Consider the following 24216-nt stretch of genomic DNA (forward strand, 5'->3'; position numbering starts at 1 on the left):
TCCCATAAAACCAAATGCTGAATGTGTTCTCTGATGTAAGGTGACTGACCTATAAAGGGGTATGGAGGAAAGGGCTTGGGAGGAATAGATGAACTCTAGATAGGGCAGAGGGTGGGAGGGAAAGGGAGGGGGCAGGGGGTTAGCAAGGATGGTGAAATGTGATGGACATCATTATCCAAAGTACATGTATGAAGACATGAATTGTTGTGAACATACTTTATATACAGAGATATGAAAAATTTTGCTCTAAATGTATAATAAGAATTGTAATGCAATCCACTGTTCATGTACTTAAAAAATAAAATCAAATATTTTTTAAAAGCCAAGTTTCCACTAATAGAATGAATAAAATAATGATATAGCATAAAATGACAGCAAGGAGAATTGTTAAAAGGAGGCAATATGAGTATTAAAAGATGTTAATGAAATTTTCTATATAAATAAATGAAAAAAGTTATTTTAGGGATGAAAAAAATAATTATAGCATGTAATGTCATTTAGGAATTTTTCTTTCATTCAAATTAAACTATAAAAGAAGCTAGCATTAAAATTATAAGACTATAAATGTTATTTTTGCTAAAATTGCTTCATGAAGATTTTTAAATGCAAAATTTAGTAACATGGAAGGGAAAAAGCAAGCTTCTAATAGTTAAACTAATAATATAAAATATTTATTAAAAATTAGCTGGTCAATAGTGATGCCAAAAAAGGTCTTTTATTGGGGGCAATAAATAAGTCATAAGTTAGTTATATGATAATTTGTCTTGAAATATATTCTAATCTATCATGACTAAATAATAACAATATTTCAAATGAAGAAAAGAATAGATCCCAAACATTCTTATCACCTAAAAATCAATAACTTGCATTTTAAAAGAAAAATATTGATCTGAAATAAAAAATAGCATTGAGAATAAGGAAAAAAGCAGAGAATTAAGCATATATTAAATCATTATAATTTCTGTGTTATTTAATCAAATAATTATATAGAAACTCTGTAAAACATAAGAATGGTTTACCAACTAGCAGGCCCTGTTCTGCATGCTTTCTATGTATAAACTTGACTATTCCTCCCAACAGTCCCAAATTGGATAAAGTTTAATCTCATTTTACACATTGAGAAATGAGAGCAGAAAAAGTCCTGTAACTTCTCTAGCACTGAACAATTATTAAGTGATAGATCATGTATTCAAATCCAAGAAACCTGATTTTGCAGTTGGGGCCCTCTCTAGAGTAATTGTTCTATCACAATTACTCATTAGTCATTATCTCCGTAAATATCTTAGACTATGTATCTAGTTAGAATACTATTGCCACAATTTATGTTTTTTTACAACATAAAAAACATCCGATGGAAATTAATTTTTAACACTTATAGCATTCAAAGTTGAGTGGTATCAATTTTAACCAACTTTTGAAAGTCTGTACTATTTGTTCCCTCTATAAACATTTGCTAACTATATATCCAAGTATTATTACACACTTAAATTTTTGAAATGTTTTAATGTATGAATACATACAAATTAAAATGCAGCCAGCTTTTGATTAATTGTTCAATCAATTATTCTCCATCTCCCCTAGCAAACCCTATAGCAGCATCTAAATACATTTATCTTTACTTCATCCTTCTCAAAAGCTCCAGTACATAATATTCATGTAGTAAGTAATCATTAAGCAGTTGTTGAATTCCAAATGACTGAATGAATGATTCTTTTTATTTTCAAAGTTATTGAAGACATTTAATTTTTATCTTCCCTCTATTTTATTGTGTTTTCTTTTATAGGTCTAGCTCAGTCCTGATTCGTCCAGTCTAAGAAATTAAGAAACCCATCCATAATTACACAAATGTAAAATATAATTGTCCTTGGTATCTATGGGGGATGTTTGTTAAAATCTATGGAGGCTCAAATCTCTTAGAACGGTTTAGCATTCACATATACCCTATGTGCATCTTCCCACATACTTTAAATCATCTCTAAATTAGGAAAACTAATGCAATGTAAATGCTATAAAAGTAATTTTATTTAGGAAATAATGAAAAAGTCTGTGTTTAGTACAGATGCTGTGTGTGAATATGTGTGTGATTATTTTGAATCCATGTTGACTGAACCACAGATGTAGAACCCACAGATACAGAGGATCAACTCTATGTTTATATATATAAGCACATACTTTACAAAATCAAATAAAAAGCCACTTACTTGTTTTGCCTTATGAATATGAGCATACATAACAGTTTAAGTACAAATTGAAAAGCACTTTGAAAATTTAAGGGTTGTTTTCTTTTTTCCTGATATTGAAAATATTGTGACCTAATGAAAAAAAGAAATGTCTCTGAAATAATCATTGGCTAACCTCTGATGTGGAATTCATTTATAAGAACCAAAGAAAAATAACCATAGAAATTTCAACCTGAATGATTTAGAAACTGATTAAAATCATAATCACTTCTGTTTTATAAATAATAAAACTTCATCAAATTTACATAAAGCAAAACATGTATCTGTGAATATACTTAGGGTGTTAGATCCAGAGGAAAATTTAATATTATTAAGGATCTAGTAAGCCACTAAAAGTTCAGCATGGTAAAATTTATACCACAAGAGAAATGGAACCAATGACTTATTAATCTTCCAAATTGAAATATTAATAATATTTCATTATTATCTCATAATATCAATAATTATCATCTATAGCTGACAATTCTCAGATTTAGAAACTTTTAAAATTATTTTGGCAATAAAATATAAAACTTTATAAACTGCACAAAACAAAATGTCATATACATAAACTTTACATACATAACCTAGTATTCTAATGATTTTCACTAAAGCTGATCTTCACAATAGCAGATGATGGAAAACCAGGTAAATATGCCACTACTTCACTCATAACCCTCAATGGTTTTCAGTTTTTCTAATAGTTATCATCAAATTCTTCACAAGGGTTTACATGACTACAAGACCTAAACGCCCTCTACTTTCAATCCATCCTTATACTCTCACTTTTCTAGCCAGGCGGGATTCCCTGCCATCCCCTACAACAAACAGACTCCTTCCTGAGGCCATCTCATCACTTCCTCCCTTAAGGCTTTCATATCTTAATATAAATGCCACCTTATCAGGAAAGACTTCCTGATCTATTACACGATTTCCTAGTACTCATTTACTCCAATACTGTATTACATTTTTTTCTCCAAAGAATTGTCCACTACCTGACATATTATGTGTTTGTTTATTGACTGTCTCCTCCAATTACCATAAAAGGCCCATCATAGCAGAAAAAGTTATGCTTATTTGTTCACTACTGTACTGCCAGAACCAGAAATCATACCCAACACCTGACACTCAATAAAGTTTTGTTGAATGAGTAAATTAAAAAGGAATAATTATATGTGTACTATTAAAAAGTGATACCTAAGACACATGAGGTAAAAAGGCAAGGTATAGGACAATATTGCACACTTTCCATTTGTGTAAAAAGAATGGTAACCATATAATTTTCATTCATACTTTTAATTATATCCAATGCTTCTGTAAGTTTACTTCTAAAGAAAGGAATTGGGAAATGAAGGAACACTCAGTCGCATATACATGTGCATATATTATCCAGGCACAGAAATTAAATGATGTTTGCCTTTATCATTAAGAAATACATAAGGTAATACTGCAGAAAAATCTTGATGCTCATATTCAAGAATTCAACAAGTATATACTAATTAATTTATATGTAAACTAAGATATATTATTTAAAGAACTGAAATAGAATCTTAGGTTTTTAAAGTGTTTTATAATATGCAAAATATGTTTACACACATTATCTCACTTCAGTGTCACAGAAATCCAGTCAAACCATATGAATACTCATTTCTTCCTTCTATGGAAAGGTAATCTCTGAAAAGCTAAGGAATCTGACTACAGTTACAGAGCAGAGACAAAGGTCAATTCAGTTCTGTTGATTCTTAGTCTGATACTTTTCTTAGTGGGTTACCATTTGATGGGTAAGGCTTAGAAGTCACATTTATGTTAGTTCTTCAAAGAAAAAGATATGTTTTCATAATAAAAATAGATAAAACTCTAATGACATAGTCAATATGATGCCTTGATTGATTTCAGCTCATTTTAGTGTTCCAGGTATAAAACTGAAATATCAGACTATAATATAAAATGGATAACTTCTGAGTCATAATGGCAGATAATTTTTAAACAAATCAGATATTTTGTTGGTTGAAAACATAACAGAATGAGACTTTATTCTATTGCTGTTCAATTAAGCAAAATTAATTTAATAAGATATGCAAAGAAGATAAATATATGTTGTGTGTTACTCTAGCAAAAGGGCTTAAGCAAAATGTGCAATTTTACAAATAGCAAAGCAAAGATAATTATACAATAGCTAATATATTTCTAAAGTAGAAACTCATTATATGGTACCATCAATTTTAGATATATTTGGCATATCAAGGAAATTCTTTCAATGAAAATCATTGTACTTGGTCCAAAGCATATGTTGTTAGAAGGTAAAATAACTAGATTATTATGTAGTGAAAAGGAAACCCAATTCTTCTGTTCAACAGATACTTAATGAAATTTTAATATATTCTTACAATTAGATAGCTAAAAAACAAAAATGAAAAAAGTGTTTTATGTGTGTATATGTGTATATGTATGTGTATATCTAAATGTAGATATAGATATTAGGAAAGTCAGTAACTGCTGTTTTCTCAAGGATCAGAAAATTCTGATATTCTCATCGCTAACCAAGGGAGGCCAAAAGACCTCATCTTTCTAGCTTGCCTCAGAAAGAGATTCTTCTTCCCTCAAGAGCTAGAATTGAAGTACTATATAAAATAATCCTTGAGTTTATAGAGTGCTTAAGCAACTCAAAATGCCTTCAGAATTATCAGTATATATAATCTTTCTTTATCTCAATTTGATGAGAAGGGATTTATTTTCTAACCCAGCATTTCCCAAAATATGTTCCATTGCACTATGGTCCCTTCAGGAGGTGTTCCAAAAGGGACTTAGGACAAACATTTTCAGAGACAGCATTCCATACAATATTTTCCCTCTTGGGCATTTAATATTAAAGGTTAGAAAATTCCTTCAGTTAATACTATTTTTTCTTTCATTTAACTCAATATATTCAGAATTTTAGAATTCATATCTCCTTGAAACACTTCTTAACCCCTCTTAAACTAGTACAAATTATAAATAAAGAAAATAATCTAATGAAATTGATCAAATCAATATGACAAAACTTGTGGACTAGTACTAGTGCCAACAGAATATCACTAGCACAGTTAGAAGTAGCTTCCATAAATTATCACTATACTTCATCTTTTGGAATTATAATGGCCTCAAAGATGTTTATTATAAATTACTAAAGATGTATATTTTTGTCATTTGTTTCTCCCCCCCCCTTTTTTTTTTTTGTTTTGTTGTTGTTGTTGTTGTTGTTGTTAACAGGATTGAAGCCAGCAGTGCTTTACCACAGAGCTACATTCTCTGCCCTTTTTATTTTTATTTTGAGAAGGGGTCTTGGTAAGTTACTTAGGGCCTTGCTAAGTTGTGGAGGCTAACATCAAACTTGTGATCCTCCTACCTTAGCCTCCCAAGTCACTGGTATTAATGATGTATGCCACCATGCCCAGCCTTTTCTTCCTCTTTAAAGAATATTGCCAAAGTCCCAATAAATTTACTCCCCTCTTTTAGTAGTCCATAAGCTTCAGAAAATAACTAAAAAGACTAATCTTCCTAACATTAATCATAAGTATTAGAAATACTTGTGAATAAACCAAAATTATTTTAAAATAACCCTAAAATTTATAAAATGGTAAGTTTTTATTGTTATGGTAAACACTATATACCTTTACAGGTGCATTATAAAAGGTGTTTCACTTTTATTATTGATTCTGCTAATAAAGTTATTGGCAATCAAAACTAAAATACATAGGAATAAATCTAATCAAGGAGTGAAAGACCTTTATATGAAAACTATAGAACACTGAAGAAATAATTTGAAGAAGACACAGACAATGGGAAGTCCTCCCATCTGCATGAATAGGCAGAATTAGTATTACTAAAATATCCATATTACCAAAAGCAATACACAAATCCAATGCAATAGCCATCAAAATACCAACTGCATTCTTCACAGTACTTGCAAAAAACAGTCCTGCAATTCATTTGGAAGAATAGGCCCAGAATAGGCAAAGCAATTCCTTTTTGTTGTTGTTGTTGTTGTTGTACCAGGGATTGAACTTACTGAGACACATCTCCAGCTGCTGCTGCTGCCCCCAAAACACCCACACTGCAACATTTTTTTTTTTTTTTAATTTGAGTCAGTGTCTTGCTAAATTGCTCAAAGCCTCACTTAGCTGCTGAGGGTGGCTTTGAATTTGTGATCTTCCTACTTCAGCCTCCCTAGACACTGGGATTACAGGTGTGTGCCACTGCACCCTTGCCAAAGCAATTCTAACCAAAAAATGTAATGCCAGAGGCATCACAATACCTAACCTCAAATTATACTACAGAGTTTTAGCAACAAAAACTGCATGGTACTGGCATGCATGCATACACACACACACACAGACACACACACACACACACACACCAACAGAATAGAACAGAAGACAAACTAACCCAGAAAAGTGCCAAAACATATACGGGAGAAAAGACAGATTTTTTTTAACAAATGGTGCTGGGAAAGCTGGATATACATATGTGGAAGAATGAGAATAGATCCTATTTCTCACCCTATCACAAAAGTCAACTCAAAATGGATCAAAAATCAGAAACTATGCAACTCTTAGAATTCATAGGGTTAACACGCCAACATATAGGTGTAGGCAACAACTTTCTCAATAGAATTCCTAAGTATAAGAAATAATACCAAGAATTAACAAACGAGATGATGTCATATTAAAAGTTTCTGCACAACAAAGAAAACAAAGTGTGAAGAGAGAACCTACAGAATGGGAGAAAATCTTTGCTAGCTACGCTGCCTACAGAGAATTCATATCCAGAATAAGAAATCAAAAATTTAGCCAGGCTCAGTGGCACACACGTGTAATCCCAGTGGCTTGGGAGGCTGTGGCAGGAGAATCTCAAGTTCAAAACCAGCCTCAGCAACTTAGCAAGACCCTCTCTCAAAATAAAAAAATAAAAAGGAATGTGGCTCAGAGTTTAAGTGCCCCTGGGCTCATCTGAAGCTCAATTTATGTTACAAAAAAAAAAAAAAAAAGACTCAAAAACTTGACACCAGGCCAGGCTCAGTGGCACACACCTGTAATCTCAGTGGCTCAGGAGGCTGCGGCAGGAAGATCATGAGTTCAAAGCCAGCCTCTGCAACTTAGTGAGGCCCTAAGCAACTCAGTGAGATTCTGTCTCTAAATAAAATACAAAAAAGGGTGGGAGATGTGGCTCAATGGTTAAATGCTCCTGGGTTCAATCCCTGGTACCAAAAAAAAAAAAAAAAAAAAAAACAGAAAAGCAAGAATATAAACAATCAGAAAAAAACACCAAAAAGAAATAATAATAATAATAACCCAATTACTAAATGGACAAGTGAACTAAACAGACACTTTGGCCAACAAACACATGAAAAAATGTTCAACATCTTTAGAAATTAGGAAATGCAAATCAAAACTACACTGAGATTTCATCTCATGCCAGTTAAAATGGTAGTCATCAAGAATGCAAACCATCAATGCTGGAGAGGATATGAAGAAAAAGGAACACTTTTACACTGGTTGGTGGGACTGTAAATTAATAGAATCACTATGGAACTCAGTATGGAAGTTCCTTAAAAGACTAGAAATAGAATCACAATATTGATCAAACTATACCATTCCTTGTTGTTTATCATAAGAATCAGTCAGCATACTACAGCAATACATGCATACCTGTTTATAGCAGTGCAATTCACAATAGCCAAACTATGGAACCAGCCTAGGTGTCCATCAATGTATGAATGGATAAAGAAATTTGATATGGATACACAATGGAGTTTTGTTCAGCTTTAAAAAAAGGAATTGTGTCATTTGCAGGAAAACAGAATTTAAGAACACTAAGTAAAATAAGCCAAATTCAGAAACTCAAGAGTCATATATTTTCTTTCATATGTGAAAGCTAGAGGAAAATAAGGAAAAGAAAGGTGGAGGTCGGAAGTCTCATGAAAATAGAAGGGAGATTAGTAGAGTACAGGAAAAGGACCATGGGGGCACAAGGGGAGAGAAAGAGAGAATAACAGGAAATGATAATAGCCAAATTATATTATTATATCATGTACATATTTGAATATGTAACACTGAATTCCATCATTATGTATAATTATAATGTACCAATAAAATATGGAAACATATCAATAAAAAATGGAGTTATGGGCAAAAAGAAATAATAGCAAATTCAAAAAGTTAAGATTCAGTTATCTAACCTATCATTTCACCATCAAATAATTTAACATATATCTTCCAAAAGCACTTTTTCTTAAATTATAAGCTAACAGCTGGAAGATAAGCACTGCCATTCAAAGTTTTACATTTGCATGTTTATAATGGTCTTTTGACCACTCTGGACTCCTATAAACTGATCCTACCACTTTTTTTAACTATCACTCTCTTCTTGACATCTTTTCTCTTCCTTAATAACTTAAATTCTTTACTCAATCATTATAATCACTTTCTTACGCGAAGCTTTCCTCCTTTGCCCCTTTCTTAATTCATTCATCATACATACCTAGGAAAACCACAGCATTAAATAAATCTAACTATAGACAGCCTACTCTGCATCATGCCAGTGTAGCTGAACACACTTTATACAACATTACTTACAAGTCCCATCCTAAACTTGTGATCCCAGCACTGTATCTTCCATCATATATTCTTGGTTGTGTTGTGCAGGATCACAACCTCAAGGGAGCCTTTGTTACTACCTAGCAATCACACTATATTGTCCTAGTCCATTCATTCTCCCATTCTCCTTCTCCTGCTCTTCCAATATCCAATAACTCTTCTAACACTTTCATTCTCAGCCAATAAGCAATCAGAAGAAAACATTCCCAGAATCTCTATCACCACCACATCCACACACCTATCAGGAATAACATCCTGTCTTTCAATTATTGTGACAATATCAAAGCTACCCCATTTGAGTATTATAACTCATAATCTCTCACCTATTAATTCTGAAAACTTCTCCCTTACCTAAAAAAAAAATGGTTGGTTGGTTTGTTTTTGCCTTTCTACTGGATTATATCTTTAACATTCAGATAAAATAATTTCTTCTTCTTTAAGTAAGTACTGAACATTCCCAAATTTACTGCCTGAATTCTTTATGTGTACCTTTGACCTTTATAGAAATCCTTGTAAAACTTGTCTTTGCTCACTTCATACAATTCTCATTTCCTTCTCTCTTATATCCCTCTTAAATAGGTTTTATCCTCTATATTCTATTGAAACTGCTCAGTAGTGACCTTCATGTTGTTACTTCTAATACTCAATTATCGGTTCTCACTTTATAGCACTCATCAATAACATTTAATTCAATTGATTACTCCCTTTGCCTTGAAATATTTTCTTCACTAGGCTTCAAGGACATCTGATTCTCTTAATTTTTCATCTCCTATATTGGTTAGTTCTCAGTCTCTTCTACTGTTACTCCTGTTTGTAAACCTCTTAACTGAAGTGCCCCAGACTTTAATCTGTGTTTCTCTTTTCTTTTTTATCTTCTCTCATCTAGTGATTTTGAGCAGTCAAATCAGTTAAGTACCATCTAACACCTATAACACTCAAATTTATATTTGTAGTTCAAATCATGCTCCTAACCTCCAGGGCCAAATATCCAATTTCTACTGACATATCTTTTTGGAAAAACCAACTGAAATTTTGATCTTCCTCATCAGAGCTGTTCTACCTATAGCTTTTCAATTTCACTCAAAACCAATTCCATTCCTCCAACAACACTAGCTAAAAATCTTAAAGTCATCTTTGACTCCTCTCATACTTCACATCCACAGTCTCTCAACCCTCAAACTATATCAAGACCTACCATCCTTGCTCAAACCATCATCTTCTTTCGTCTAGGTTACTGCCAATAGTCTCATTTTCCCATTTTTGATCCCATTAAATACATTCTCAACACAGTTGCCACAGTGAACCATTTCACTCCAAAGTCATGGCATACCGTTCCTCTGTTATAACTCCCCAACCCAAAGGCTCCCTGCTTACCTCAGAGAAAAGCTATAACCTTAATCATGAGCCATAAAGCCCTAAAATCTATTCTCCATAATTTCTCTGACCTCTGCTTTCACACCTTCCTCTATTCAGGACTCCTGGCTGTACTTGAACAGTCTAGACATGTTCCTGCCTTACAGTCATTGCAATGAATGCACCTGTGAGCAGAATGTGCTTTCCTCAGACATCAGAGTGTCTTGCTAACTACATCCCTGTTTCAAGTGTTTGCTCAGATGTCACCTTCTCGTTGTTATTTATCCAGACCAGCCTTTAAAACTGTCCCAACTTCTGACACTCTAGACCCCCAATCCTTTAGACTGCTCTGTATTTACTCCTTGAAACTTATCACCTTCCAGTGTAATATTTAATTTACTTATTTATTAACTGCCACTCCCTACGGAATGAGTAATCTTGAAGAGAAGAGATTCTTTTTATTTGTTTTATTCACTGATGTATACCAACATCTAGAAATGTGCTCATCACACAGTAGGTGATCAATAAATAATGCTTGAATAAAAATGAAAACCACATAATCAAAAACAGTAGGGAATTTTTGTGTAATATTTAATATTTATCATGTTCTCCTCTATATTCTGGCCAAAATTATACTAGATGAAAAAGATAATATCAGAAGAATGATCTATGCAGAAAGAGATTAATACATTATACAACATAATTTATATTATCTTCAGTATTTTTTTGGATTTTTTACAAATTAATAGATGGGTTTTATCTCATTGAATTATGAAGCCAAAAGAAGCAACAATACATCTAAGAACCTGATTACACAATGCTTACTCTGGTTACATATCTGCATTGCTTAGAATCCATAAGAATACTCATCCATGGCCAATGGTACAATTCTTGAAAGTATTCTGCCACAAAGACATTCACCACTGAAGAGTCAATGTTTTAGGTGCAATTGCCATTAACAAGGATTATAGGGATTAGTTATCTGTCTCTTCTGCTCTTAAATAAAATTTAGGCCCAGTTTTCACAACTTTCCATAATATTATAGTTTAATGTTAAGGTTTTTCAATTCTTACAACAGTCAACTAAATTCTCTTATTTAAATTTTACACCATTTATGAGATAGAATTTTTTAAAAAGGAAAAGCCCATAAAACTTATGTTAAATCCAGGCTCTTTTTGTAAGGTTGCTCATAAAACAGTGCTTAAAAAACCATTGGGGGAAAAATCATTTATGCTTTACTATTTTTATTGTTTTCAAGTAAACTGAAAAGTTGCATTCTAAATACTATTCAAAAATATTAAAGTATGCAAAAATTCCATTGATATTAGTGGGAGTATCAATTTTTAAGAACCATACATTGCAAGTATTTCTACTTTCTTCATAAAATATATTATAAAATCTCATTAATTGGTGCTGAGGGCCATTGCCAAGTAGGAATGACGCATCGAAATTTCCTTGCCAGCGTACCCCATGTTGCTTAGAGGACATTCACTGGGACATTGCATGTATGCTTTAGTAAGGTGACCTTGCTCAAGGACCAGGGCGGATCCGGGTTTAGAGCTGATCAGGTTTTAGGGAGTATCCCGTCCTTGGGTTTAGGGAAGTTCCAGGTTTAAGGTGTACCCCTGCGGGGGAGGGGGGGGGTGTTGATAGGGCGTATCCTGCTGCCTCAGGCACGCCTGATCCCTGAGTTCCCGTGAGATTCAGAAACTATTGGAAAAGAAAGCCTCGTGGAGTAGGTGAATTGGGCGGCAGCAGAACTTGGATTTCCCCAGAACGTGTGTAGAGGCCGGTGTGAGTTCGGGAATAAAGAATTGCTGTTTGAATCTACAAGGTGTGTGGTGGCTCGCGATTCTATGCCCAGCCAAGACTGCGGCAAATTGGCATTAATTTGGGGGATCCCCGTCTATTACTTTTAACTACATATATTATAGTATTAATCTATTACTTTTAACTACATATATTATAGTATTCCTCTATAGAATTAACTAATTGTAAAAACTTACTGACTTTAATTTTTCAACTAAACACTTACTAAAGATATTGTTTAAATGACTAGATAAGACATATTTATAATTATTCTTTCAATTATTTAAAATAAATTGGATGAAATGAAATATCTAGCATTGCTTTGCAAAAATAAACAGGTATTATCACCACTTAATAAATGAGTATGAGAGAAGAGCTTGAAGGTGCCAAAGGTGGTTTGTTCTCTTAAACTTTATTATACATTCCCTTTGAAACATTGTTTATTCAATTCATTTGGTGAATAAAGATTTTCCTCAAAGATTATGAAATATTAAACTCCAAATGATTATAAAATCTTAAGAAAATGAGAATTAACTAATATATTTTATATTTGAAAGTCATGTTTATATACATAGTTATCAATAAGAATAGCTATCATCTAACAACTCAAATAACTATCTTTTATTCTATCATAATAATGTCAACATGTGTTATCTACACTTAAATTAGCCAGTATTAACCAATCCACCACTAAGTCAAGCCATAAACCAAATAACTAACAAATTCCACACCCACATGGTGATAGGAAAATATTATAAAATACACTCAAAATCAAAAAAGACTTAAGGTTCTCAAATGCCAAGTAAAAGAAAAAAAATGAAAAACTTCTCTGAAAGAATGTATATACCAGATTATTAAGGAGAATCATAAAGCAATAAGGAGAATCTAACAGTACTGTAGAGCAAGGAACTAGAATTCATGAAATGATCTATAGATTAGTACGACTCAGTTAATAACAAAAATATCAGTAACCACAATATTTCAAATATTTTATATTTATTTCCACATTTAACAGTTTCTAATTCAGCCTTTTGAAGACATTTGAATCCATTTACCAATCAAACTATACTTTTTAGAATCACATAAGCCAAAAGTTACTAAAATATCAACTATAAATTCATTTACTATAATAGTTCTATCTATGGAAGACATCCAGCTAACCCACAGAAAAAACAAGGATATAGCTCAGGTTTTTTCAACCACAGCACTATTGACACTTTGGGCTGGATAACTTTTCATTGGAGATGTGATAAAGAGGCTGCTCTATGAATGGAGGCTATTTAACAGCCTTTAGACACCAATAGCATCAACTAGTTGTTACAATGAAAAATGTCTGAAGATGCTGCCAAATCTCCCCTATTAGGCAAAACTTCCCCTTAGTAAGAACCATCAACAGAAAGAAGAGGGAGAGAGAAGGGGAGATAAGGATGGAGAGAGGGAAATGAAAGAATTTTATTCCAGGCATTCTTAAACAATTAATAAAATAAACTTCAAGTTGGTGAATTACTAGCTAAAACTTCTTTTTAAAACTAAATCAATATTTTGATTTATGAAAACAATGAACATGCCACCAATCTGAGGTAAATAAAACTCTACTTACTCTTAGGAAGAAAAAACTAATAATAAACAGTTTTCTCCTTATTTTTTACTTCTATCTTAAGAAATACACCCTGCCTTCCTGCTGTCTCCCAGGAACAAAAACAATTATAGTTCTTTCTTTGCAGTTTTGAAGGCAAGAGATGAACGTTTTCCTCTGACTCTATAGCTGGTTTTGAAAGTGCTCTCCAGGTGACCTGAGATGACTGACAACTCTATTTTGCATTTAAAAACAAGTCTAATAGGACCATATTAACAAGAGCAATAATTTGTTATAGCAAGTTAGAACTAAATTTTGTATTCACTTGTTGCCTAGACACTACTCTTTCAAGTCACTCACTGGATTACTCTTTGGCTTACCATAGATGTAACTGATCGTGCATCTTCTTCATAATTTACTATTGGAGGTGGCTCTTTTCCATCATTTTCTTGTACTTTTTGCTCTAGTAATTTTTTCTGTGCTGCAAACTTTGCCTCAGTGCATTTCAGCTGCTGGACTGATTGTTTCAGCTCTTCAAGTGTCTGTTTTTGGCTTAGCAGAAGCACAATACTAAAAAACAATAAATTAAATATAAATTACTACAATTTTTTTAAGCAGTGAAGACATTAACAGAAAGTATATATGTAGATTATGTTTTTATTTCCTTTTTTATAGGAGTCCTTCAGAATCATAAGAAAATGAAATTAAACATTTTTAGTTGTCACAATAGTTAGGAAAAGTTATCATCAACAAAATGGAAGAAAGTGTTTGGAAATAAAACCCAAATTCAAAATGCTTTCAAATATATTGTGATCTATGACATTCATTTTACTTTACACCTAGACCATCTTCTTCACAGAGTAAAAATACTTAGGTCCAGAAGTTTAGGGCCTAAAATGAATGAAAATGACAGAAGAATTTTAAATTTATTTCAAATTTCAATGGTAATATAGTAAGGGTAAGATCTGTGCCTAGGGTAAAAGAAATGAATTAATGGGACACTCAGCAGTGTGTATGTTATCAGGCAAGTAATAGGGAAAGGGATTATGGCAAGGAATGGGGTTCAGTGTGATTGTGGAAAGAATTATAAACTAAGTCCACAAACCTATCCAATATTAACATAAAGACAGATCACCCCACCCTCTTTTAGAGAACTTGCCCCTAAAAAGGCTGCATTCAATGGGAGTTTCAAACTCATTTATACACATATAAGCCATAGGAAAACAGGTAGGGATGGTGGAAAGGCCTCTGGAAACACCTCATTTGTAGAGTATATATTAATATCATGAAAGAACTATGCCACACACACTGCCAAAAGTTATTAATACATAAGAGACAATAGATTTTAAATTTAAAAAACTTCACAATTTGGCCATAAAGTCAGAAAATGATAAATTCTGAAACTTGAAACTTTCAAGAATCAAAATGTAAACAGAACAAGTGTTTTTAACCACAATGAACCCACAGAGAGATAGATATAAGTCATCTGCTGATTGATGTTCTGGGTGTAAGCTCATGACTACTATAAAGAAAGCAAGTCTTTATATTGCATTGAGTTTCAGGGGAAGATATACCAACAGAAATGTGGAGAACAGTGCTTGGGAAAATTGAACTAATGAGTGAGAATATTTGTAGGAGACCTAGAAATGTCCAGAAGACAGATTACTCTAAACAGTAGAATTCAATAAATGATAATTATCATTTACATCACCATCATTCTAAGTCCATGGCCTATTATCTAAATCTGCACAGATTTCTTGGTAAATTCATGCTGGTTTGCTTATTAGTCAGTAATTGCTTTTTTACAATAAATTGGTATTTTGATGTCTTAGGGAATCCTTCCAGAGAAACATGACTTGTTAATATAATCACTTTAGTGAACAGAATGTTTTAAGGACCCAGGTCCTAGAAAAAATTACATCTACTCTATACTAAGAGCTTCTTAAGGATTTCTTCTTTGCATCTTCCTAGCCAAAAAAGAAAGAAAGAAAGAGAGAGAGAGAGAGAAAGAGAGAGAGGGGGGCAAGAAAAGAAAAGTAAAGAAAAGAAAATGATAATAAGTAACTAAGTAACAATTTAAATTATTTTTTAAATGTGGACAAAACAAACAGAGGGGTATACTTGAAAATAACAATATCGTACTGTTAGCAGTACTTCATAAAGACGAATGGGAAAATGTAAAAAATAAATTAAAAGAATGAAAATAAGCTTTGCAAAAGTGAAATATGAAATGACAAGGCATAATAATTACCAAAAAAGTAAATGTTAATGAGTACCCAAATATAATTTTTAAAAACATCTATTTATGGGAGTAAACAGCATAAATTTGACTCTATCTTAAACAAGTGGTAAATTGAAAAACAGTCCCCTAAAGATGAACAGATGCTCATTTCCAAAACCAATAGAATAAGTTATCTCACACAGCAAAAAAAAAAAAAAAAAAAAAAAAAAAAGTCTAGATATGATTAAGTTAAAAATTTTAATATGGGTATATTATCCTGGATTATCCCAAATGACCCCAAGTAACTTAACTATCCTCATAAGAGGAAGACAAGAGACAATTTCAGAAAGGGCAGTTGACAACTGAAATGATAGGGGAAAAAACAACGTGCTGAGAGGCCAAACCAAGGGAAGGAAGATAGCCTTTAGAAGCTGGAAAAAGTAAAGAAGACTCCACAAGAAATCATTCCTATAAATACATTGCTTTTAGTGCATAAAGCTCATTCAGACCTAAAGAAATATAATTGAATAAATTTTTTTGTGTGTGTTTGTATATGTACAGGTATGTATATGCTTTAAATTATCTTAAAAAGATAATATGGATATTATCACATATGTATAATACTTTTAAGTTATCTTAAAATGGGTAATAAGAATTAATATTGTCAAATGGCCAAACTACCAAAAAGCACTATACAGATTTAATGCAATTCTTATCAAGGTTCCAATGACATTCTTTATAGAAATAGAAGAGGCAGTCATGAAATTTGTTTGGAAAAATAAGAGGCCCAGAGTAGCCAAACCAATCCTCAGCAAGAAAATTGAAGCAGGAGGGATCACAATACCAAACCTTAAATTATACTACAGAGCCACAGTAAAAAACAAAAAACAAAAACAAAAAAACACAGCAAAATATTGTCACCAAAACACATATGTAGACCAACAGTCAGACACAAACACACACAAATACAGTTATCTCATACTAGACTACTAGACATAGGTGCCAAAAACATACATTGGAAAAAGATATCCTCTTCAACAAATGGTGCTGGAAAAACTAGAAATCAATGTGTAGCAAAATGAAACTAAAATCCTCTCTCTCACTATGCACAAAAATCAACTCAATATGGATCAAGAACTTAGGCACTAGAACAGAGACCCTGCACCTAATAGAAGAAAAAGTAGGCCCAAATCTCTACCATGTTGACTTAGGAACTAACTTCCTTAACAAGACTCCTAAAGTACAAGAAGAAAAATCAGGAATCAATAAATTAGATTGAATGAAACTAAAAAGTTTCTTCTCTGCAAAGGAAAACAATCAGTAATATGAAGAGAGAGCTTACAGAAATGGGAGAAAATATTTACCATATGCACCTCAAATAGAGCATTAATCTCCAGGATATATAAAGAACTCAAAAAATTTAACACACACACACACACACACACACAAAATAACCTAATCAATAAATAGGTTAAGAAACTAAACAGATACTTCACAGAAGAAGAAATACAATCAATCAACAATATATGAAAAAAAAATATTCAATATCTCTAGCAATTAAAGAAATGCAAATTCAAACTATACTGAGATTCCACGTCACTCCTAGTCAAAATGGCAATTATCAGGAATACAAATAACAAATTGGTGAGGATGTGAGGAAAAAGATATACATTTTTGGTGAGACCACAAATTAGTGCAATCACTCTGGAAAGCGGTGTGGAGATTCCTCAGAAAACTTTGAATGGAACCACCACTTAACCCAGTTATCCCACTCCATGGTATATATACAAAGGACTTAAAATCAGCATAATACAGTGTTGCAGCCACATCAATGTTCAGAGCAGCTTAATTCACAATAGCTAAGCTATGGATCCAAACCATGTGGCCTTCAACAGATTAATGGATAAAGAAAATGTGATACGTATACACAAAGGAATATTACTTAGCCCCCCCCCTGCAAAAAAAATGAAATCATGGCATTTACCAGTAAATGAATGGAACTGGAGACTATTATGCTAAGTGAAATAAGCCAACCTTCAAAAACCAAAGGCCAAATGTTCTCTCTGATATGCAGATGCTGACTCACAATAGGCAATAGGGAGGGAGGAGTGGAGGTTCACCAAATTGGACAGGGGGGCATGTGGGGAAAGGAGAGGGGATGGGAATGGGAAAGTCAGTACAATGAGTTGAACATAACTTTACTATGTTCATATATGAATACGCAACCAGTGTAACTCCACATCATGTACAACCATAAAAATGAGAAATTATAATCCATGTATGATATGCCAAAATACATTCTACTGTCATGTACAACTAAAAAGAACAAATCATATATATATATTTATTTATATATATAAATGGGTCATGGACTTAAATATAAAATCTAAAACTATTAAATTTTTAGCAAAATGTAAAAAAATTCAAGGTCTAAGATTAGGCAAAGAACTTTTAGACTTGATACCAAAAGAATAAATCACAAAAGGTGAAATAAATTGGACTATATTAAAATTTAATTTTCTTCTTTTTTTTAAAGAGAGAGAGAGAGAGAGGATTTTTTAATATTTATTTTTCAGTTTTCGGTGGACACAACATCTTTTATTTTATTTTTATGGGGTGCTGAGGATTGAACCTAGCGCCCCATGCATGCCAGGTGAACACGCTACCGCTTGAGCCACATCCCCAGCCCAAAATTTAATTTTCTTCTAAAAGATTCTGTCAAGAAAATGAAAATGAAGCTACAGACTGGGAGAAAAACTATTTGTAAATCACATATCTGATGAAGGACGAGTGTCTAGACTATGTCAAAAGCTTCACAGTAATAAAACAATCCAATTAGAAAATAGGAAAAAGAGTTAATAGATATTTCAATAAAAACATATGAGACAAGCACATTGAAAAGTTGTTCTCCAACGTAAGCCATTAGGGCAATATATATTAAAATAATAATAAGATATTACTACATACCTACTAGAAGGTCTCAAATAAAAACAACAATAGCAAATTCTGGTAAAGATAAAGATAAATGATCACTCACACATAGCTGATTGGAATGTATAATGGTATAGCCAACTTTCAAAACACTAAACATGTAAGTCCCCTGCAATTACTAATAGCACATCTGGGCAGTTTTCCCAGAGAAATTGTAACTTATGATCACATAAAAACGTATGCTCACATGAATATTTAGAGACCCTTTACTGGTAATAGCTAAAGAACTAGAAAAAACTAAATATCCTCCAAAGAGTGAATAATTAGATAAACAAATATATCCATACTGCTACAAATTGTGTTGTAATCCTCAAAAAGATATGTTCATGTCTTAAACCCTGAAACCTCAAGACTGCGATCTTATTTGGAAATAGGAATGTTGCAGATAACAATTAATTAAGGTCATTCTGAATTAGAATAGGGCCTAAGTCCATATGATGGCCATCCTTTAAGGAAGAGAGAAGTCTGGATAAAGAGAAGAGACAGTCTGAACACTGTAGGAAGATGAAGGCAGAGTTTGAAATTATGTTTCTATAACCCACAAAGTATAATAAGGAATGTCGGGCAGTGCCGGCTAGGAGAAAAGCATGAAACACATTCTTCCTCAGAGCTCTCAGAAAGACCAATGCTGTTAACACCTTATTTCAGTGTTTTGGCCTCATAACTATGTGAGAATAAATATATATTGCTTGAAGCCATCCAAACTGTGACTATTTATTGCAGTAGCCCTAGAAAATGAATACACATACCATGGAATACTACTCAAAAGTGCTTGGATAAATCTCCAGGGAACTATGCTGAGTCTAAAAAGCCAATCCCAAAAGGTGACATATACAGTATGACTCCACTTATATAATATTACTGAAATGGCAATACTGTGGAAATGGGAACTAGATTAGTGGTTTCCAAGGTTAAGAAGAGACAGAAGGGCAGCTAGGTTGGTTCCACAACTTAGGTATAATGAATTGTGCTGCTGTAAACATTGATATGGCTGTATCACTGTAGTATGCTGTTTTGAGCCCTTTGGGTACAAACCAAGGAGTTGGATAGTGGGGTCAAATGGTGGTTCCATTCCCAGTTTTCCAAGGAATCTCCATACTTCTTTCCAGAGTGGTTGCACCAATTTGCAGTCCCACCAGCAGTGTATGAGTGTGACTTTTTCTCCACATCCTCACCAACACTTGTTGTTGTTTGTATTCCTAATAACTGCCATTCTGACTGGAGTGAGATGAAATCTTAGAGTAGTTTTGATTTACATTTCTCTAATTGCTAGAGATGTTGAGCATTTTTTCATATATTTGTTGATGGATTGTATATCTTCCTCTGAGAAGTGTCTGTTCAGTTTCTTAGCCCATTTATTGATTGGGTTATTTGTGGGTTTTTTGGTGTTAAGGTTTTTGAGTTCTTTATATGTCCTAAAGATTAATGCTGTATCTGATGTGCATGTGGTATTACTCAGTATTAGAAGAGAATAAGATCATGGCATTTGCAGGTAAATGGATGGCGTTGGAAAATATCATGCTAAGTGAAGTAAGCCAATCCCCAAAAAAACAAAGGCTGAATGTGGATGCTGATGAGGATGCTGATTCATAATGGGGGTTGTGGGGGGGGAGCATGGGAGGAATGGAGGAACTTTAGATAGGGCAAAGGGAAGGGAGGGGAATAGAGGAGAAGTGAGGGGCATGGGGGTAGGAAAAATGGTAGAATGAGATGGACATCATTACCCTAAGTACATGTATGAAGACATAAATGGTGTGACTATATTTTGTGTACAACCAGAGACATGAAAAATTGTGCTCAATACGTGTACTATGAATTTAAATGCATTCTGCTGTCATGTATAACAAATTAGAATAAATAAATGAATTTTTTTTAAAAGAGACAGAAGGAAGCATAACTATAAAAGTACAACATGAAGGAATTTTGTTGTGGTAGAAATGTTTTGTATCTTGTGGTCAATGTCAAAACCTGGGTTTTAATATTATTTTAAAGTTTTTCAACATATTACCATGGAAGAAACTGACTATAAGGTACAAGGAATCTCTCTATATTGTTTCTTATTATTACATGTTAATGTATAATTATCTAAAAATATCTTTTTTGAAGATAAGACTTGTTATACTCCTTCAGGAGTTGTAAATATTAGATGATGCTGTGAAATATTTATATTAAAATCAAATTTAAAGAATTTGATTTTAGTCGCTTATTATCATTTGATAGGGCAAATTATTCTATAAGTAAACTAATTTAGAAATGACTTAAGAATGTGAATATCTAATATGGAATATTTTTAGTATTCATAAAGAAATATAATACGCTTGCATTATTTTCAAGTAATATAGTATAGGTTGCTAACAAAGCTATAAGTAACAATAAGTCTAAACCAATTTAAAACCAGATAAAAACTTATTTTGATTATATATGTATTTAAATATACATGTACAGATATATACAGATGGTCACAAAAACAGGAAGTACCCAAGAAACCTTAAGAAATAAAATCCAAACACATCATCCTAGGATCCTTTTAAGATTTTTTTTAATGAAATATTTTAACAAATAATGTAAAGGCAAACATCAACCATTCCAATGTATAAATGAATGGGATTTAGCAGTGACCATTTAGTTATATAATATACTTAATATTGTCAAGATTTTATCCTGAAGCAAACAATAAAAATTCCATGGTAACACAGGCTAACAGAAATTGGGTTTCATACCCTGAAAAGCTTGGCATACGTGACACTCCCCTCTAACATATTTCTAAGTATGCTATTAAAATCATAAGATCAACAAAAACTATGATCAAAAAGATAGAAGCTTTGGAATCAGAAACTAATGCATTTTCTAAAACTTATATATGTGGTCATAGGTAAGTAATATAAATTCTCAAAGTCCTACAGGTAAAATACAGGCCATTATGAAGAAGGAATAGAAAAATAACATTTAGTGAGATTTTATCATTTCCAACATAGTATGTGATACAAAGTAAAAATTCAAGAAATGCTACTTTCCATATTCCCATCACCTATCAAGTTCATTCTCCTTTACTCTTATTCTTATCTTCTAATAAATACAAATAAATGAAGGAAAAAGACTGCACCATAGTGTAAATGAAAAGATACAAATAACTGAATTAAGAAAACACATTTTTAAAAAGTCCCAAACTTCCAGATTAAGAAAAACTGTAAAGATTACCTTCTCTAGCAAATATATACTCAGACATCCTAGGAAAAAAGGGATCAGCATACCCAATTGTCTTTCTTTTTTTGTTGTTGTTGGTTGTTTGTTTTGGTACTGGGGACTGAACCCAGGTTCACTTTACCACTGGGCCACTTCCTCAGCTCATTTTTATATTTTATTTTGAAATAGGTCTCACTAAGTTGCTTAGGCCCTCACTAAGTTGCAGAGGCTGGCTTTGAACTTGTGAGTCTCCTGCCTCATCCTCTAAATCACAGCGATTACAGGTGTGCACCACTGTGCCCAGCCTGATGTCTTTCTTTACATTCACTAAACTTTAAAATAGGAGACATTTATATTGTGTGCATTTGTAAAACTATAAAAGAAAAAACAATTTGGTTATTTGTAAACATGTAAAGATATACATTCACCAATAGAGAAGAGCAAAAGTTGAATTTTATAAGTGTGATGATTAAGTTTTATTTTCATAATTCAAAAAGAATCTTCTGTTGATGCAATGCTGAAAGTTTCTAAATTAAATGAATGCCCATTGTAACTCAAATCTTTCTGTTCTCTTTTTTGTTTTTATTGGTACCTAATAATTTCTACAGAATAATGGGTCTCATTGTGCCATACTTGTATATGCACATACATAATTTGATTAGTTTCATTCTCCTTTGCTTTTTTTTTTTTAGTTGCACAATACCTTTACTTCATTTATTTATTTTTATATGGTGCTGAGGATCAAACCCAGCACCTTGAACATGCTAGGCAAGAGCTCTATCCCTGAGCCACAACCCCAGCCCCATTCTCCTTTGCTTTTAAGAGGCATACTCATTCCAAAATGATATTGCAATAGATAGAATGATTATATGCTTCCAAAATTCATATGCTAAAATCCAAACCCTACATGATGGTTTTAGAAGGTGAGGCCTTTGGAAGGTAATTAGGCTATGAGGGTGGACTCCTCATGAATAGAATTAGTGTCCTTTTAAAAGGGACCCAAGATAACTATCTCATTCTCAATTGGCCACATAAGGATACAAGAAGACAGCCATCTGTAACCTGGAAAAGGGTCCATAGGAGAACCCAACCAGTAAGGCACCCTGATCTTAGTCTTCCAGCCTTTAGAACTATGAAAAATAAAGAATATTATTTACAAGTCACCTTGTCTATGGTACTTTATTATAGAATCCCAAACTGACTATGACAGAAATTTAATACCAAATTATATAAGAAATACAGTATAAATAAGAGAAGCAGGACTCAATATTCTATGTTATAACAGGAAAGATGCTAGTATCTTTCACTGAAATAGAGTATAGTAAGAGTAAACTAGATGAGGTTTGGTTCAGCTATATTGAGATTTTTAAATTTAGACTTATACATGGGCAATGTAGGATGACTTCTAAGACATCCCAAATTGGCTAACAAGTAGCCAAAAAATCTGAGAGTAAAAAAACTTGGGCCATCTTCAGAGTAAGAGGTCAGGGAGAAGAGTGACAAAGCAAATGGTCATGATTTTAGTTACTCCATAATGGATTGAGTGAGTGGAGAAGATTGAGCTGGCAAAGAAATGACCAGCAAAATAGGAATAATCTGGCATCTTGGGTTCCAAATGTAAAGGGAAAGGAAAGAACATGAAGTAGCAAAGTCAGATACTGTTGAAAGATCAGGAAAGATAGTTGTCAAAGAAGAGGTCACTGGTAATCTTAACACACCTATTTCTAGAGCAATAGGGAAAAATTATATGTAAGTTGAAAACTAAGTGGGAATTGACATGGTGAGTACAACACTCTTAGAACAACTTTAAACCAAAAGAACAGAAGGCAAAGATAATAACTGGGGAAATATGGAGACTAAAAATGAGTCTTGGGAGTTGGGGGCATAATTCAGTGGAAGAGCACATCCTAGTATGCACAAGGCCTTAGGGTTCAATCCCACGCACTGAAGGAAAAAAACAGTGAGGGGGTTGGAGAGTAGGGAGGTAAAAATTGTTTTTTGGAACTAAGACTCGAGTACATATTAAAAATGAGCACAACTAGTGGGGTGAAGGTAAAAATAATATATAAAATAGTGTAAAATTTATGGGAAAGTAAGAGATCATACGATAATTTCTAAAATATCACAAGAAATAAACTCAGAACAAGAAAACTCAGTTGAAACAAGGAAAAAGAATGAATGCTAATGTGAATAGGTTTGGATGTCTAGATCCCCCATAATAAGGGAGTT

The 24216-nt window shown here is 32.9% G+C and overlaps 1 protein-coding gene across 5 annotated transcripts in view; it reads right to left on the minus strand.

Moving 5' to 3' along the window:
* Positions 1 to 24216, minus strand: part of FER (FER tyrosine kinase) — a 418420-nt gene that overhangs the window by 302101 nt on the left and 92103 nt on the right. For all 5 annotated transcript variants that reach the window (XR_014023300.1, XM_081304219.1, XM_081304218.1 and 2 more), the window contains one exon: positions 13973 to 14162. Coding sequence is in view for 4 of the 5 variants with exons in the window: in XM_081304219.1 (XP_081160345.1) it covers positions 13973 to 14162 (190 nt within the window). In the remaining variant the exon portion in view is untranslated. The remainder of the gene's footprint in view (positions 1 to 13972; positions 14163 to 24216) is intronic.

Source organism: Spermophilus citellus (genome assembly GCF_964194105.1).
Source record: "Spermophilus citellus genome assembly, chromosome: 1".
Taxonomy (NCBI): domain Eukaryota; kingdom Metazoa; phylum Chordata; class Mammalia; order Rodentia; family Sciuridae; genus Spermophilus; species Spermophilus citellus.